General features: G+C 37.0%; 1 protein-coding gene across 2 annotated transcripts in view; it reads right to left on the bottom strand.

Moving 5' to 3' along the window:
- ANGPT1 (angiopoietin 1) overlaps positions 1–12385 on the bottom strand; it is a 240105-nt gene extending 227720 nt beyond the window's left edge. For both annotated transcript variants that reach the window (XM_069466099.1, XM_069466100.1), the window contains exon 1: positions 12089–12385. In XM_069466099.1, coding sequence (XP_069322200.1) covers positions 12089–12385 — 297 coding nt within the window. The remainder of the gene's footprint in view (positions 1–12088) is intronic.
- Between the last annotated feature and the right edge of the window lie 7027 nt (positions 12386–19412).

The raw sequence follows: 19412 nt of genomic DNA, 5'->3' as shown, positions 1-19412 counted from the left end.
AGAAGTCACTTCCCAGCTTCTATTATTATGTATTTGCTATATTGTCAGCTATCTCTTGAGAGGAAATGAAAAGTAGTAGACACAATAGATGGAAGATAAAAAATATGGACAGGATGAAAAAAGAAACCCTTAAAATTGAGAAAGATGAACTCCTTAACTTAATAGTTTCCTGCAAACTGGGAAAAATAAATCTCTGTTATTCAGCATTAGCACTGGAATCCTTCAAACCACTTCACTGACCAAATAGTTGCCCCCAAATGCATTTTATTCATGTATACATCCTCATAGTATCTGACGCCTACAATGTCCACATGCCACACACTGCTAGTGCTCAGCATTCAGTGGAGAGCTCAGGTCAAGCAAGTGGATACATGTTGAGTTATTTGGTCTTCTAAAATATATTTTCGTGTATACCACCTTGCAAAGATGGGTAAAAAGCATGACCGAATTCTATTTTGTCCCCACCCTGTTTTGTCTCTCTCCTCTGTGAGATTCTATGGAGAAGAAGGGACAGAGGAAAGTTAGAGTAGCTGGGAGTCTCCCCATCTCATGTGGTTGATACTCAGCTATGAAGGCAGCAACCCTCAAAGCCCAGGCATCTATCTGAGTGGTCAGGGCTCTGAGATCAGAAAAAAGAGAGGAAGAGCTATCACAATTGCCTACAAGTAGCAGTGTTCTTGGCCTTGCACCAAAATACCAGAAATATTTTAATTAATAGGGACCATGATAAATAAAATAGGAAGTGAGATAAGAGGTCGTTGCCTGAGAAAACAAGACTTTTCTTCTCATTTTTACAACTCTCCAAATGACCCACATAAGAAAGCGCATGCAAATAATATTTTAAGTTCCAGAATGGGCTTCTGCTTTTCCAAGCAGGATTGCCTACAGATAAATTCAAGAGGGAGGTCATTAAATTGAATGGAAGATATTTAGAATAGGCGGCTTCACCCCATGTAAAGCAATTGTAAGCCTTTCTTTATGTTTCAGAAGTTTTTAGATAAATAGACTCAATTAAGCTCCATAACTTCAAGAGATGGTGCTTCTAAGGAGATAGGCGGTAGGGACTGCAGACGTAGGATTCCATGGTCTGTTAACAGACCTGTGGGAGGGCCGAGAGAATCGGGCTATTGTGCTTCCATCAGCAGCATAGCCTATGTGCCACACTCAATTTAACCATGGAGCTTTAGAGTTGGGATGGGGACAAATGGCTGTCTGAAACAGAACTTGAGGAAGCAGCGATTCATTTAGTATGAAGGAATTAAGGGTTTAGACACAAATACAACTACAGAAAAAAAATTCAAAAATAGACTTAAGGTTTGAAGATTGACAAAAGGAAACATAGTAAAGTTGCTAATCTCATAGTTGGTTAAAAGCATAGGTCATGGAGCCAGACTTCCTGGGATTGTGTGCTGGCCCTGCAATTTAGCTATTGTGTAATCCCAGGCAAGTTACTTTCCTGCTCCATGCCTCAGTTTCCCCATTTGCCATTTGGACAATTATACTATCTACCTCATACTGACATTTGAAAGTATTCAATAAATTAACACATGTAAAGTTTTTCCAATGGGCCTGATAGATGATGAAAGTGCTCAACATTTAACTAGCACAGTACCCAGAAGTTACCTTAGTAATAACTAATATGTACTTAACACTTTCTATGTGATAGCATTTATGCAAAGTAATTTATGTAAATTATGCTCATACTTAATAATCCTATGATGTAGATGCTATTAGTACCTCAATTTTACCCATAATGAAACTGAGGAACAGAGAAGTGAAGAAACCTGCCCCAGGTCACACAGCAAGTAAGTGGTGTCAGGATTCAAATCCAAGCAGTCTGGTCCAAACACAACCCACTTCATCACTGGGCTGTACTGTCTTTAAACTTGCCATAGAAATAGTAGAAATGAACAATGTATTTGCTTTCATGTCTGTCTATTTCAGTGGGTTTAGGCTTCTCAACAACAGGGGCTTTAGTGCATTTATTGCTGTCTCCCAGTACCTTGCAGACCACCTTGTAAGTGGTGCATATTTGATTAGATAACTGGCTGACTGGTTGCCTATCCTTTGATGATGGTAGGTGCTAAGTTCCATGACTCCTGCCTATATCCCCAAATCCATGGCAGAACTCACTGCCATCCCTTATGGAGCAGTCCTCCTGACACTGCTAGAGTCCAGTGGTCCCTCACTATGTCCCAATAAAAGGACAGTCACTTGTCTCTTTGTTCATTTGCCCTCCCTCCTGTCTACCCTCTTTGCAACACTCCCACTCCATGGCCAGTAGGAGGAGGATCACATGGGACTTTATTAAAAACACTAACAGAGGAGAGAAGAGAAATGAAAAGGAGAGACAGGCCACGGAGATCCCTTTGAATCCTTTTGTCTTTCATAGCTCTGAGGACTGCTTTCCTGGTTTTAATCTCAGAAGTCTCTAAAGTGCAGAATAAGCAAACCACAGTTTGAAAAAAGCAAGCCATTAGGAAGCCAGAAAATTAGAACTTCCATTTCTAAAACATTAAGAAAGTTAATAATAAATTCATATAAGGCCTGACATTGGAGCCTTCACTCTATAAGTATTTCAAACAGCCGTGCATTACACCTCTTCTAAAGAAAGAAAAAGCTTCACAGAACTAATGGAATTAACAGTGTTTCCTTCACTTAATTGTCATCTTTTAGCATATTGTGACATGTTGGAGCTTACGTGTGTTCTGGGAAAGTAGATTCATGAATTCTTTTACCTGGTTTTAACTAAATTAACTTTCACAACATGGACAAATATGGTTAAAAAAAAAAAAAAACACCAAAATACTAATATACATGAAAAAGAAAATAGCAGTTCTGAGATTCCAATTCCTGGCAAGTACCATATACTACAAGTAAAGCAAAAAATAAAGGTTAGCTAAGTAGATCTAATAAATCAGCAGGGAAATTTTGAAAATACCAAAATGCCTACTTAAAATTCAGATTTTCTCTCTCTGTCCTTAATAACTCTGTTAGAAGTAAATATTATAGTTTGCAATATTAGGTAAGCATCAAACACTGCACACTCCTAAATGAAAAACAGGTAAATACATATTATCATACAACTGAGTAATTTAGGAATTTGACAATAAATTATATAATTTGCCACCAATTAACCAAGAGTTATCTATTATCTTAACAAATTTGGGTCATGTTAAATATGGGTGGGCCTCAACATTTTAAGACTCTATAACAACCTCCATTTTTTTTTTGTAATTTACACATTGATACCTTTAAACTGCTTTCTATAAGGCAGATTTGCAGATTTGGATAGTCTTATATCAGCTTGCCAACAAATATTCGAAGTATCAGGTATGTTATGTTTCTTCCTGCCTGCTAGAAGATTGGTTTGGGCAGTTTTACCTACCTAATATGTGATTATTTGAAAGTTTTATTGCAGCTGTTTTGAAACTATATTCCTTTGAACATACAGGATCCCCCTGAGGAATGTCTCTGGGAGAGGGGAGGGGGAAGAGGTCTTGGATGGGGGCCTCCCTCCACTTCTCCTGTAGCCCCTCTATTTGCCTCTAGATGACATGTTAAACTTCTGCCCACTAATCTGTTTGAAAATCTAGTTGCATTACTAAGAATTATTTAAAATTCATCAGTTCATTTATTCAAAAATATTAAACCTTTACTGTTAGCATTTTCAAGTTATGAAATATTCAATTTATTCAACAAATCTATTCATTTATTCAACAAATCTATTCATTTATTCAATAAATATTAAAACAACTATCATCTTAGAGATCTGTTCTTATTATTTAAAAACTAAGAAAAATTGGATATTAATGAACGGACTAGTGATGTCAGTAATAAGGTTACAACCCTCATATCTGTGCAATGAATATAAGGTTGACGTGAAGACCTGCTGGGTGTGGCAAATCTTAAACTGCAATAAATACCCACTGAACTTTAACTGTATATTAATAGTGAAGACAAGAATAGTGTTAAATGTTTTACAAAATTCTTGGACTATCTTTAAGGGTTGAGAGGGGAAATGTAATTTGGGATTTTAAAATATGTATTGGTTCTCCGGGAATGGAAACTTTCCAACAATCTTAGGGTCTAGTGATGTAATTCAGCTTTCAGAAATAAAATCAAGACTACCAAAAAAGTGTACCCCTTCCTGATGAGTTAAGTACATGTGTCACTAAACTTGAGAATATGCCATCTTTCAAAATTATCATCAGCCATTTCATCAAAATTTATAGTAAGTTTACCTATTTGATACCAGTGAGTTTGATGGTTTACATGTGTATATTACTAATAATCCAAGATATTTACATTGCAATTGCATTTTATTAATATTTCAGCTGCTGGTTTACTTCAGATACATCTTGATGCCTGTGCTAATTTGCATGCTCTTTCAGTACTGCAACACAAACTTAAGAAATACATTCCAGTGTAGACCCATAATAAGTGATCTGCATATATTATATAATATAGGTCATAAGATAAACAAATAACATTTACCTTACTCTACATTTTCAATACTCACTAACAAAAGAAAAGATCTACATAAGCCTAAATGCATTATCAATGAAATTGTTAGCTACCAGTAGGGGTGTATCTGGCTTTGTATGTTTTACATCACTTTCTCTGCTAAAAATTACCTTTTTCTGTGTTTGATGGAAGAAATTCAGGCAATTTGGATAGACAACCAAGACCAAACAAGCCTAAAAACCTCTCACTTTAAATATTTCTATATAAGAATTAGAACAGAGTGTTCAGGTATAGACCCTAGATGTAAATAGCCTCCAAATATAAAGAAAAGATAATCCACGGAGAGCTTCATTCTTTAAAAACCTCTTTGATAAGAGAGGGGGGCACATCTTTTGTACACATTGTAAAAGATTTAAACACTAAGATGCCCTCCCTCTTTCAGACCATGAGGCCAAAACCAAAGGGGGGTTGGAATTTCCCAACTTCACCGCAAAAGATAATCTTGTATTGGAACAAAAGTCGAGGATGACTCAGAATGTAATTAGAGTTGTGCATCTAAGCAAATGACACAATATAGCTTGTGGCATTAAAAAAAGGCAGTGGGGAGAAAAGAAGACGACAAGGTCCAGGAAAAGGCTGCTAATGCTTCCACACAGAGACAAGGCCGTGGCAGAATGAAAACAAAACCTCCTTAATTAGCAAATTATAGCATAGGGGCTGATAAAACTCCGTATTTTGTAGCTGAGCAACCCACTTGTTGCTCCTCCCCTCTCATCATCTATACAAGTGAGAACACTTCTAACGTTTATATGTGAAACACATGACGGGGGAGAAAGGTTTCTAAATAGACTGAATGCAGGAGGCTGAGCAGACGTCCCATTTCTAAGAAAATAGAATGCTTCCAGTGTTTTGTCAACATTCTCGCTAATGCCGCAACCAATAGGACGAAGCAGGCACGTAAACCAGAGGACCCTGTGGTCCAGACTTGTTTATGCAAAGGCTGCTGATCTGTATTGCTATTCAGGTGCTTTTTCTTTTCTGACATGTATCTGCTTTGGGAATATTTCCCTGTTCATGTGATGATGGGCAAGGGAAAGAAAAGACATGAAATTTTCTTGCCTGTACTCTAAAATGTCACCTCACAGCATGTCCAGACACCAAGCCAAGAAATGGCTTAGTCAGGCTCTCTGCCAACTGGCATGGACCTGCAGATTACTGGGCCTCCTGGAGGGCAATCTTTTTCCCACACCACAAACCTCACAATTTACCTTGCAATGGTCCCAATATTAATACTAATTCCTCTTGCAATAGAGTTCAGAAAACTTTCTGAAAAGGGCCGGATATTAAATATTTTAGGCTTTATGGGTCATTTGATCTCTGTTGCAACTCCTCAACTCTGCTTTCCTAGGAAGAAAGCAGCCATAGACAACACATAAATGAATGGGTGTGGCTCTCGTCCAATAAAACTTTATTTACAAATGCAGAGACAATATATAAAGGAATGGGTGTGGTTACTTTACAATAGAACTTTATTTACAAACACAGGTGGCAGGAAGGATTTGGCCCAATGGCCATAGTTTGCTGACTCTTGATAGAGAGGATGGAAACTCAGAATTATTAATACAAATTTACCCTTAAAAGGGTAATGTATGGAATATAGTTGAGTCTCATTTTCATATATATTTAATTATAGTCCAAATCTGCCCATGGACTACATTCATTTCTCTAATCATGAAAAAAAAAAAATAGTATTCTCTGCCAACTATGTTCTAGGCATTGTGCTAGAAAAGTTAATCTGCTACCAAAAATAATAAATAAAATAAATAAAAACTGGTGAACAAGACAGGTACAGTGTCTACCTCATAGAGCATAGTTTGTGTGAGAATACAGAGTCACTCATTTTGCAAATATTTATTTAGATCCTACTGTGTGCCCTGTAGTCTTCCAGGTGTACAGTGTACCACATCAACAAGATAGACAAGGACCCTACTCTAGTGAAGTTTGCATTCTTAGTAGGGGGAGACAGAATAAACAATCTGACAAACAATAAGGAATGCAACATCTCATGGTGGTAAATACTATGAAGAAATAAAACAGTATAATATGACAGGAAATCACTTAGCAAAGTGGGGAAGGTTGTAGGTAATGGTGCTTAGAGAAGACTTTCTGAGAAGACTTCTAAGTAAAGAACTGGAAGACCCCAATGAGGAGAAGAAACTATCCATACCAAGATCCCAGGGAAGAATTTTCCAAGCTGAATAAACAGCTTGTAAAGTCCCTAAGGCGGAAATGAGCTTGTCTATTGTCGAAACAACAAGAAGGCCAATGTCATTTGAGTGTCTGGAATGTCCTTTGAAGGTAGTAAATGATGAGGCTAGACAGGGGTGTGGGGGCAGATCACATATGTCCTCAGGGTAAGAAATTCAGATTTTATTCTTATGTAATGAGAAACTGTAGGAGGACTTCAAGGAAGAAAATGACCTTCATTTAAATTACATTAAACCAATAATTACATATGAGATGAGTGCTATTCAAAGAGAATTCAAAGTCAGGGGTGAGGAAAGACTGCAAACACCCATAGAAAATGATCTACTGGCTGTGGCCCCAAAACGTGATATCCATCAATGAAGAGAGTTTGGGGAGAGAAGCTTGCCAAAGGCTGTTATAATTCTAATTGCCTAGCTTCTGGAACTGAAAAGGTTTATATACCTTCTTGGGTCTTTTGATTCTAAAATGTAACAAGCAAACAATAATACCTAACTGTTGGTTGAAAAGTTAACACAGATTCTGAATGGCTCCCAGTTGGCTTGAGAATCAGGGTGTATTCTTCAAATGAAGTTGATGGGGACATTCCTACAGCTTGATTTAAAAGACAATTATTCCTTTAAGCTTTCTTGGCAACTGCCATTTTTCCCAGTCTCTGCATAAATTATGTGTGTATATTTCTTGAAGTTTAGTGACAAATTATTAAAAACATATTTATTAACTGTCTACACATTTCACACATGTGAAAATAAGATATAAGAGCATCCACTCTGACATAGTATTTCACAGTCACCTCCAGCCACCAAAACAATACACAGGTTAGAAGTGAGTTCTAGTTACTTATATATACGTATGCACATATTATATATGAACATATACCAAAAATGGCAGTAAATGGCTCCCTACTGCTCTAAAAATACTAAATTCTTGTGTCTATGGAAGTACAAAGAATTCTTGTACAAAGGAAGATCTAGCTGACCCTCAAGTAACCTGGTACTAACATTTAAGCAAATTTTAGCATCTTTAATTAGTTACAAGGTCCCTTAATTGCATTATTTTATACTCAGCTCCAAACAATGAAGGACTTGATTTTTAAAAATTTTTTTATTACAATGATAGCAGAGATATTTACTCACTTAATAAACATATTCAGAAATGTAAAGATGGATAAGAGACATTCACTATACCTGAGGAACTCACAGTCTAGGTAAAAAACAGGCCCATAAACAAATAATTGAAACAACCACTACCGCAGCAACATAGAAGTACAGTGCTAACATGGTACAGGCAATGCACTAGGATGACACCGGAGAACAGCCTGGGAAGGGAAGTAGAGTGTGAGTAGATTTCCTGGAGAAACTGGCCACAAAGCTGATCTTCAAAGAATAATTAAGAGGACAAAATAGAGTGAATATAGAAGTTTTTGAGATCCTAGATAATTGGCTAACTATGATCTGAATACTTAATACTCATCTGCTCTGGACCCAATATTGTTTTAATTCATATTATGATAAAAATAAAAACTACACAGAGTGTAGTCCTTGCCTATATCATAACTTACAATCTATTTAGGAAGTAAGGTTTTTACCCCAAACAAAGTGTTAATGGTGGACAGTAAAGTATAGATTACAATGGATAATGCATTCATTTGTTCACTTAACAAACATTTTTGTATATCTATTATATATATGCCACATACTGTTGTAGGCCTTGGGGATATGCCAGTGGACAAAGACTCAAGGTCACTGGCCTCATGGAGGTGACATTCTAGTAGATGTTAATATGGGTTAATATATGTAACATATGGGTTTAAAAATCTATATCAATGTGTTTCAGGTAATAGCATCCCAAATCTTAACTATCTGAAGCAAAGAATACAATATACAAATAGAGGATGTCCTTAGTAAAAAACGTTGTCAATAGAAAAACTTAGCCAAACATTCCAATAAAAGTTTTTCAATTCTTAAAATATTTTGGATATTAATACACAACTACATTTTCCACTAATAATCATCAATTTTAGCTGTTAATATCAAATATTTATAGTAGATAGACGCTCATTCCCTGTTACATGGTATATTTTTTACTCAATTTATTTATACTTTCAACCAAAAAAAGGGCATCATCTGTCAAAAACAAAACAGACCTTCTAAGGATTCACCAAATCCTAGAATACTATATATATTTAAATCTAAATATTTTAAATGTACATCTTTGTGAACTTTTGAGATGTGGGAGACAGAAAACAATAGTTCAAGAAGCACAGGATGTGGGCTAGATGTTAGCCAGTACATTTCTCTGTCATAGGAAGGTAGGAAGGGATTTAAGAAAGCAGAAAAGACACAAAAGGTCAGTTGTATTTATTTGTACTTACCCATGATCTGGTCACTCTCAGGTATTTGGTATGGTTTGCCAATTAATTCTAAAAAGAGCTATATGATAGAAGAGAGTCAAACCCAGACACATACCCAGGTGTTTCATCCAGTAAAATTATGATACTGGGCATATTATGTAGACCACTCTTCTGCATCTGACAAGTCAGGATGACGCTATCAACCTACCTCATATTGACCAAATTATCATAGAAAATTGAATTAAATCCAGCACATCAAGAAATCAGTGCCATGACAGTTCCAGTACTTATGGTGACCAAGAAATCATTTGTTGCGTTGCGTACCTTGTTTCTCATCCTGTTCACTTACAAGACCAGAAAAGCTGAGGAATGAGGTTTGAGAGTGTAAGTTGCAGAAAGTCACTTCCAATGAGGGCCAGTGCCTTGTGAAGAATGTTAAAAAGACTCCAGTTTACCAATCTCCAGGGAAGGGAACGGATTAACATAATTATCATCTAGCTTCAACTAGCGTTGATAACACACATTTATTCTGCATCAAAAACTTTCCTGACAGTGATGCCATGAGCTGCATAATAATCACTGTGCTTTAATTAATTACTTTGTTGAATAAATGGATGAATTAATTTCACTTACACCAATAACCTCAGTTTCTGCAGTGTATTGCTTTTTCCTATAGCAACTACTTGGAATCAAAATAGAAGCAGCACAAATTGCAGTATTAAGCATAACCAATGGTTACAGTATAAAGATTCCCATTTCAATTATCAAAATAAAAATATCACATGAAGTGTAGAACTTGGAGTGAAGAAAACCTCTAATTCCTTCTAATTAAGGGAAACTATAAGAGCTTTTAGCAAGTTCTCTGCTGAATAGGTTTATTTGGTTTCTTGATCCTCCAACCAATCACATTAATGATGACAAAAGATATGCAAATTTAAACTGACAATAGTCAAGCCAAACTGCTCTGACTCATACCAACAGGGACATTTTCAGCATATATTCAGCTTGATTTTCACACTTGAAAGGGTCAATGTAACGAAAGAACATTTTAATAGTTATTCTTGGCTATAAACTGAAAGCTATCCCATAATCATTGACCCAAAACAATACAAACAAGAATCAAATTTATTTCACAAAATAAATTAACATGTGAAACATGTACATGATTTAAGTCCAGCAGAATTGTATGTTTACCCTGTCACTGCTGAATAATTGCATAGTAACGAAAAATATGCATTACTATGTTTGAGTTACTATTTTGATTATATGTTTTAAGCAAACAAAATGTTACATTTTTGGTAGAATAGGTCATTCAGGAAAATTTGGGACTAAACATCCTTCCCCATTCCCCTCAAAGAATTCAGACTAATTTATAATGATTGAATTCTCATTAAAACTATACGGATGGTATATTGAAAATAGTAACAAGTTATTTAACCAAATTCATTTGTTTACTGTGGGAATAAGTTTTATAAAAGAAAAAAACAGATATCCTATTATAAATTACTACCATAAATAGTACCTGAAACTTAAGCTACAATTCTCAAAAAACTGCAGAATTTCATTTGCTTTTCATTCTTCTGCCTACTTATCAATAACCTATTACAGACCTGTGGTCTGTAACAGAAAGACTAACTACAATTCCAATTTTGGAAACTGTAGAACTACTAAGTTCCAGTTAACATATCAAATAAAAGAACAGTGATCTTAGTTCAGTCCCTAGTGGACAAAAGTAGAATAACTTACTTGGCATGATTCAGCAGGCGGTGACCTAAGTGAGAGTGACCACACAGGAACAAAAAGAACATTTGTCCTTTCCCTATCTTTTATCTTCCTAAAGGGTTTGGTTGGTTAACAGAATAACCTAAAGAAGCCTAATTACATTCCCAACTATATGCACCAAGTGAATCTATTAGCAAAGGTCTTGGGGGAAAAGATTTTCACAAATGGGGACATTGCCTCCCTTCTAGTAGCATAGTCAGTTGAATACAGTTATTATCTGCTGCTTATCTGTTACAGAATTAAACAGAGAGCAAAGAGAGAATGGACTGAAGAAATGTATTCATAATATAATAGGCATATCTTCAACAAAAACTTTTAAATGGTTTATAGATAAATAGCTGAATAAACTGTTCAATTTGATTTATTTAAATTGGTATTAAATGCATACTCAACATTAACATTTATCAAGTGACATGGCTACTTAGACTCCCCAGGTACTGCCTCTCTAACTACCATGCCCTGCGAAAGGAGGTATTTGAGGAATACAGCAGAGCCTACAAGTTGCATTCAGCCCCAATCTGCAGGTGCATGTCCTCCTGAACAGCCAGCACTGGCTCGATTTCTCCTCTCACAGTGGGCAAACCCCTTTCCTGTGAGTTAACATTAAAATTTATCTCTTTATTTTTTCTCAAGGACAAAAAACATGTATGATGGATCAGTCCTCTACTATTCTATAACTTGCTGAAATTAACAGTTTCCTTTACTAACATATACAATTTCTCTACCCAAATATTATACTTTATATTTATTCTCCCTTCAGGTTAATTTTACAAAAGGTTGAAAAAAATATTTTGTGATGATTTTCCATCCTAGCTGTAAAAATTTCCTGTTGTAAAATAGATTTGATCCTAAATTGGTATTGTCATTATTATTTTCTTTTTTTCACCAACTTGCTCAATAGGTACATGCTTTCTTTTTTAAAGTTGGGTTTTGACAGGCAGAATATTGAAGCTTCAAGAAAAAGAACACCAGAAATGTCATAAAATTTGCCAGTGCTAGATATACAAATGGAGTGCTTACCATACATTCATAGGTTTGCACAAGACTAAAAACCTTGGCTTATCCAAGAAGTCAAACTGAGAAAGCAGTTTTGCATTTGCAAACACTGCCCCCCTGGAGCAAAAGGTAAACACACAAATGCACCCTAAGGAACTCTAAGTTAGCTGCAGTGCAAGAACGGAAAAGGCTCCGTGCAATTAGAAACTGAAAGCAATGACTTACTTTTTGCAGCCACTGAGTATAATTTTCCATCACATGCTCCAGATGTTGAAGTTTCTGGGAAGAGAAATCCGGTTCCACGTGTGGAGCATCTCTCTGCAGAGCATTTGTGTTGTACTGGTCTGTCGTACTCTCACGACAGTTCCCGTCGTGTTCTGGAAGAATGAAAGTGTAGGCACATTGCCCATGTTGAATCCGGTTGTATCTTCTCCCACCGTTTTCTGGACTTCGGCGCTGGTTGCTGCACCCTATGTGAGTCAGAATGGCAGCGAGGAAAGCAAAGGAAAGGAAAACTGTCATTGTACTGCCCGCACTCTGCTTCCGTGCCTCTCGCAAAACTTGCTCCTTTCTTCTGACCTTTAAACTAGTTCTTTATTTCAGGTAAAACTGCTTGTTTGTTTGACTTTTTCCCCCTCAAAGAAAGCGTTTGAAGAAGAATCATAGAAAACTAGCCATTTGTTAGCTTTGTTCTAAAATGTTATTTTTTTTATTTCACTGTAATTGTAGTTTCCTTCGTTAAAACTTGAGATATTTATTGCATAGTAGCTGAGATTTATTGTTTCCTCTCTGTGTAACCGTTCAGCTTGGAGCCTGCCTGAGTCAGCTGCGTGTACATATTCTAGACCCTTTCCTCTACCCTATCTGCTGCAGATCTGCTATTTTCTCCCAGACCTCAGTGAGTTTTATTAAGGTTGCACATCCAAGCCAAGCTGGAAGCAGGCAGCCTTTCACAAGATGACTTGACAGGAATGCATGAGTGTGCCCCTATGCGAAGGATTGCTGATGGCTTAGGGCGGCGGGATCGTCTTACAAATTGGCTAGATGCGCATGACCTCGATCATGTATGGCCCTCCCGCCGCCCCTTTGGCAGACAATTGCCTTGAGCCTTTAGCAGATTCATGGAAAATCAATAAATAGAGCAGTCCACCTTAATACACTTTTGGTGTGCATGCTGACCTACTAAAATCTAGCAAACTAGCAGTATGTTTTCAATGTCACTATTTAATTGAGGAATCCTAAGAAGAAAATTGGCATAATGTCCAATAAAATTATTTTTGAGAGTGAATGATAAATCTATATAATTATTAAATTTCTTTAAAAAATTTAATGTTGACTTTAAGGAAAAATATATTAAAAACTATTTTTAGAGATGGTATTCTTTCACTGTATTCACTTAGACTTTTAAGAGTTTTTTCTAATCAGAGAGGATCAAATTAGCAAGAAAATTACCCTAATTAGTCATTCACAGCAACATAGCATGTGCATGTTAAAAAGAATTATCTAAGTGCCTTTAGGGATACAGATCTTAAATGAAACTTGTGCCCTGATCAGAATGCACCTCTTCATGTTCTGTGTATATAAATTGAGCAACTTCCCTACAAAAACAATGTGGTTACGATTTAAAACAGTGGCCTCAGAATTATTAATTCCTGTGGTACATCCTAATCATACATTTCACAAGAACCTCTTCAGTATTGCTATGGCTATCTTTAACACTGGCATGGAAGTTGCATATAAATCCCCCTGTGGCTGCATAGACAAACCATCTGAGAACAAGCATATATCAGGTGTGCCAACAGCTGGCAATGGGCAGTACAAGAGACACCTATGTGGTTCTATTAAGAAAGACGGAAAAACGATCAGAAGGCGATTTCCTTTAAGCACAGTATAAACATTTGAACAAAGGGACCAGTAAAATATAAAGAACAGGTGATAATTACAGAACTTAGGGTACAGCTTTGAGATCTTTACTAGATGTGTGCAGAAAACATGATTATAAGTAGGGGTTTTCATCAGGAACTGGAGGGATTTTAGGCAATGGAGCCTCTCAACTGCAGACATAGTGTAAAAACAGAAGCTACAGATATGTCATCTCCCATGTCCTGGAATGGGAGCAGGGCAGTGGGTGAAGGTCAGTAGTGGTTAGAGATGGGCGTTTAGGGAGAAGTTAGAGGAGAGGTCAAAACATATTCCAGAAAGAATGAGATTTACTTGAGGGAAAAAAACCTTGCTGACATTCATCAGCTCTTTTTACACCAAATAAAAAATTTCTGATTGGACAGATATGGAAGCAAATTATGCCAAACAAATAAAAGAGAAATCTTTGAACAACTTTTGCAGCCTCGTCTTATCCTGTTGCATGTCTCCCTGTTGGGTGATGTCACTCCTGTGTAACAATAACAATGACACTTATTAAGAGCTTACTATTATACTATTAGCCGGGTTAAGCACTACACACTATCTCATTTAATCATTACCACAAACCTAAGACACTGATATTATGTTTAACCCCATTTTATCAATGGGAAAACTGAGTCACAGAAAGGCTAACTGGTCATAATTCACATAGCGAGCAAGTGATGACGCCAGTATATGAACTCAGGCAAACTGACTCAGGGCCTATGTTTCTAACCACCAGGCCAGCCTGTCTTTGAAAACTTCTGCAAGGAATATAAGCAATTTCAAAAGGTCTCCAGCTGCGTTGATTTACAGTCCTGAAGCGGAGTCAGTGACGGTACCTAGAAAAAAAAGGGTCATGAAAGCCAGTTTACACCTACAAAGTGATTTAATCCTTTCCCTGCACACATGCACACACACACACAAAGTGACAGGTAACCCATGCACCACAGTCACAAGGATTAAGTGGACTGGCAAAGCACAGATTGTCTACGAATACTTTCCAACACTGCTTGATTTGAAAATTATCCATGGAAAGAAGAGAGTCCAAAACCGACACCTATAAGTATTTTGTTAAGAACTAAATACAGCAGAAAACTGGCAGAAGACTAATGGATGAGGGGTAAGGTCTCTATTAAAGTGTTCCTGTGTTTTCAAACAGCCGAGACTGTTAAAAATATGTTCCTCCACTTGTGTGTCTGTATGTGTCTACGTGTGCTTGTCCACATGAATTTTTCCAACATGAATAAATGAAAAGAAGGAATGCACAATTTCCTGAGGGAAAAGTAGACAATTAAGACAGGGAAGGCTGAAGTGCAAGTTTAAAAAAGGGAGCTGGAGGTGGGGGGGTGGGCAGGAGGCAGGGAGGGAAAAAGAGACAGAGAGGAAAAAAAGATAGAGGCTGATTATTTTTTTTTCCAGAAAAACAAAAACAACCAGAAATCATAACACTGGAAGTACTAGTGTCAATCAGGAAAAAATTGACTGAAGATCATTTTTAAGCAATTAGAAAACAGAAATGTGCAGAATCCATCCTGTGTTTTTGGAACTCCAGCTGAGAGACAGTAGATACATTTAAGGATCCTGACACACTCAAGATGATATGCTTTCAGGGCCATGAACTTAAAAGATAGCCACAGTGTTAGTGGTTGCTGGTTATTCAGAAATGGTGCACAATTCATAAGATGTTAAAATTTAGGGAATAATATGAAGAATAGGCTAATGTTTGTTTAAAAAAATTCTTCTACCACACCTCTAAAAAAGGTAAAAAATTTCTGAAGAATTAAATAATTCTATTCAATTGAATTTTGAGGTAGCTTGATCTTGAAAGCTTTGTATAAATTTGATTAGAACTCTGCAATGAGGAAATGTAGGCCCTAAAGTTCTGGTCTCATATCTACAAACAGTCCTACTAAATGTTCCACTTGTTCAGAAATTTCAGTGGGATCAAGAACCATTTATACCAAAACTTAATGACTTAAGAACCAGTGTTTGTTACTTCTTTGGTAAAGCTTTCCTAATTTCTCAAGGCCCAATAAGTGGCTTTCTCTGTTGAATTTCAAAAACATTCTCTTCATATTTCTAAAACAGCACTTCTCACATTTCTTTCTAATTGTTTCTTTTTTGGGTCTGTCTCTCCCTTTAGCTATGAGCTCCTAAAGTGATCTCCTCTTTTTCATCATTGATTCCATAGCACTAGCTATACACTCTGTTTGCAGGAATGAAAAAATAAACAAATGAGTGAATGAGCTAATTAATTACTTAATTGGTGCCACTCCCTGATTCTGTATCTGGCTACTACATGACTGGCCACATCTGTTGCATTTGTTGAGCTAGTTTGCCTAGAATTCATAGGTATAAGGAACCGGGGAAAAAGCACAACTTATTCTAAAGAATGAGTTAGACACAAGAATATAGTACAATAATAGTATATAGTATTATTTAACCCTTAACAAATAGTTTTCTTAATGTTTAGAAAACCCTAATTATAGACTTATATAATAGCATATATTATTATTCCCATTTTGCAGATGAGAAAACTGGGGCACATAGAGGTTAAATGCCCAAGATCTATGATTTCGTAAGTGGTAGAGCAGGAATTTGATTTTCCATCCATTTAACTCTGAGGCTCACGTTCATATCCCACTGAGCTATATTGCTTCAACAATACTTCTGTTTAGGAAACAAGGAGGAAACATTTCTTAGAATTTAAGGGACAACATACCAAGTATAACTAAGATTGGTCCCCTCCTTCTCCTACCCACTCATGGCTTTCATAGATTGACATCATGATCTTCAAAAACAGGCTAATATTAAGCCAGGATGCACCAATATGGTTGTCCCATCTGCTTACCAATAACCAATCTGATTGATCAGGTTATACATTAGGTCCATTCTGAAATGTTGGTCTTATGCCATAGCACCCACTATATATCTTGATTATCACCCCTTCTATAAAATAAAATTAAACTATATAAAATAAAATAGAGTTTATTTCTCAAAAACACCAAACAATGAGACACAAGGAAGCATGCCTCTGGTATTCATACCACCCCCTGTGAGGGTAAAGGGGGTGGGAGAGTCTCCTCCTGTGCTGTGTACAGACACCATGTGGTTCAGCATGCTGAGGGTGCCATACTCTGTGGCTCTGCTCTGGCACTTTTGGGGGAATCAAGACTGTCATCAGAGCTACGGAAATGGCAGCTCTATCTAAAAGAAGGCCACACAGCTATCATCCCTGGAAGCAGAGCCAAGACCCCTTCACTCAACTATGAAGGCAGTGAAAGTATTCACAACAGATGGGAATACCACAGGGGGCTAAACCGTAAACACAAAAAGACATACAGGTAGGTGAGGAAATAAAAATTATTACATAAACATTCCCCGACCTTTCTATGAGAGAAATTCCTGGTAATTGGTGGGTGTTTTGCTTGCTAAGTTTTTTTTAACTATAGCTATGCAAGTTGGAAGCAGCTGAGACAGAATTAATTTGTTCTACCTAAGAAAAGACAGAAGGGATTAAGAGACTCAGGGAAAGACCTGGAAATGGGGGACTGGAGCTAGAGAGGTTTAGAGGGTCTATGGGAAAAGAGTTGAACAAGAGAGAACCTGTGTGTGTCCGCAAGAGACATGGGAAGATACATCAAGTAGGGAGGTTTGGAGTGAAACTGTGTTTCTTGTGAGATAAAAATCCCTCTTATCTTTTTCAGTAAAATATGTGTTTTGGAGCAAGCAACTTCTTCAGGGTGAATGAGAACCTTTGGTCCTTGCTCCGTACATGGAAACAGCTAACATGTGGATTACACAGACTAGTAATGTGAATACAATTAAAGTCATTTGTTTCATGGTGGTTTTTCACACTAGATCAGACCCCTGAAGGCTAGGACTGTGTCTGTCTTATTGATCGCTGTATCCCCTTCTCCTGGCACTGAAGACAAATTTCCTGGCACTTGATCAATATTGGTCATGCAGGTGACTGTCTGATTGATTCACTCACTTTAATTCTTAGAATGAGATGTGAAGACACAGAAGCATCGACTATTGCCTTGGAGATTTTCAGGTATTGGTCCTACCTGGCCCTGAGACATCACTTTCTGGCAAGTCACATGGGACACTCAGGGCCCCTAGGTTCCGGAGTGAATCCCAGCAGTGGGGGTGGAATAACACCTAACACTCCCAGCCACCTTTGGGCATTGACACGGTTGGAAAACCATTCAAGAAACATCTCAGGAATACCTTCCAGTGTAAGATTACCTGTTAATTCTACAATGGAGATAACTTCTACAAATATACAAGCCAGAAAAGAAAACAAACAGCTGGGGACTGTACCAAGCAGAAATACAGATGCCAACATTCCCCTCATACCAGAATGGAGAAAGATCACCATTGGAGAGCCAGTGAGAGTTTTATTAGGCGAAAAAGTATATAAACCACTTTGCGTTTACTAACTGCCTCCTTTCTTCCCCTTTTCCCTACAGGAGTCTTGATTCCTAAGAAAAATGCAAAGGCCTGTCTCTGTCAATTTTTCCTGCTTCAGAAACAACATATATTTTACATCTTCTCAGAAACTCTCAAAAAGAACAAAAAATTTCAAGGAATGGCTGCAATTACCATTTGATGGGTCATGGTACCTAATGGGACTTAGACGGTGGCTAGTCCTTGTAGACAAAGTTGATAAATGCTCTCCACTGAGCAGTAACTCAATGATGTAGGACTTTCTGTCCAGAGGAAAAACTATGTTGTAATCAAAGAGCTGCGACAGCCTCTACTCATGAGTGAAAAAAAGGATCACTCACAAGCATTGTAAATTCAGATTAAAAAATACTATGGAAATAATATTTTCTCTAGAATCCATTGCTTTTCCTCTTTTGGTCTTATTTTCATACTCTCTGTTAATCTAATCTTACTTCTGATGTAATACCGTCTTATCTCTCATTCCTCCTGCCAGATTAGATGATCTGTCCCATAATGGTTAAGGTGGGAGACAGACTGCTTTGTTTTTTGTTTTGTTATGTCTTGTCTATGCTATTACATGTTGGATGACATTAGACAAGACACTGAATTATTCAAAACTCAGCTTCCTCATCTGTAAAACGAGGATGGAAATATTAATAACAGTACTAATTTTATAAGGGTGTTGTGAGGATTAAATAAAATAATGGATACAAAGTACTGAGCACATTGTCTATATTGTATCAAGTACTCTTAATGTTAGTTCTTTTTTCTAAATGTGCTCAAAATGCTCCTACTTTGTACCTTATTTAACTGATTTTTATAAGTATGTTTACCTAATTCCATTCCCAATCATTTTGCCCTCCCAAATGTTTTAAATCATTTCTGCACCTCTTTAAAAAATCACAAATTTAAGAAGTACGTTTTAAAATGTCAGGATGACCAGGTGTACAATAATATTCATGGAAACAGCCCAGTTTCTTTGAGGACAGGGATTTCAGTGTTCTTCCTCACTGCTGTATGTACCCTCCTAGCACCTAGAACAGTGCGTGCTTGGCATATAATCGGTGCTAAATAAGTATCTGCTGAATAAATGAAACAAGTTGTGAACAATTTAGTAAGAATGTACTACTTTGGGTACTACTGAAGCCACAGAAACATCTAGTAGGGCAAACACATGTAAACCAATCACATCTGG

Source organism: Eulemur rufifrons, chromosome 3 (genome assembly GCF_041146395.1).
Source record: "Eulemur rufifrons isolate Redbay chromosome 3, OSU_ERuf_1, whole genome shotgun sequence".
Lineage (NCBI taxonomy): Eukaryota > Metazoa > Chordata > Mammalia > Primates > Lemuridae > Eulemur > Eulemur rufifrons.
Note: the sequence above shows the minus strand (reverse complement) of the source record. Positions and strands in the feature narration are given on the sequence as shown.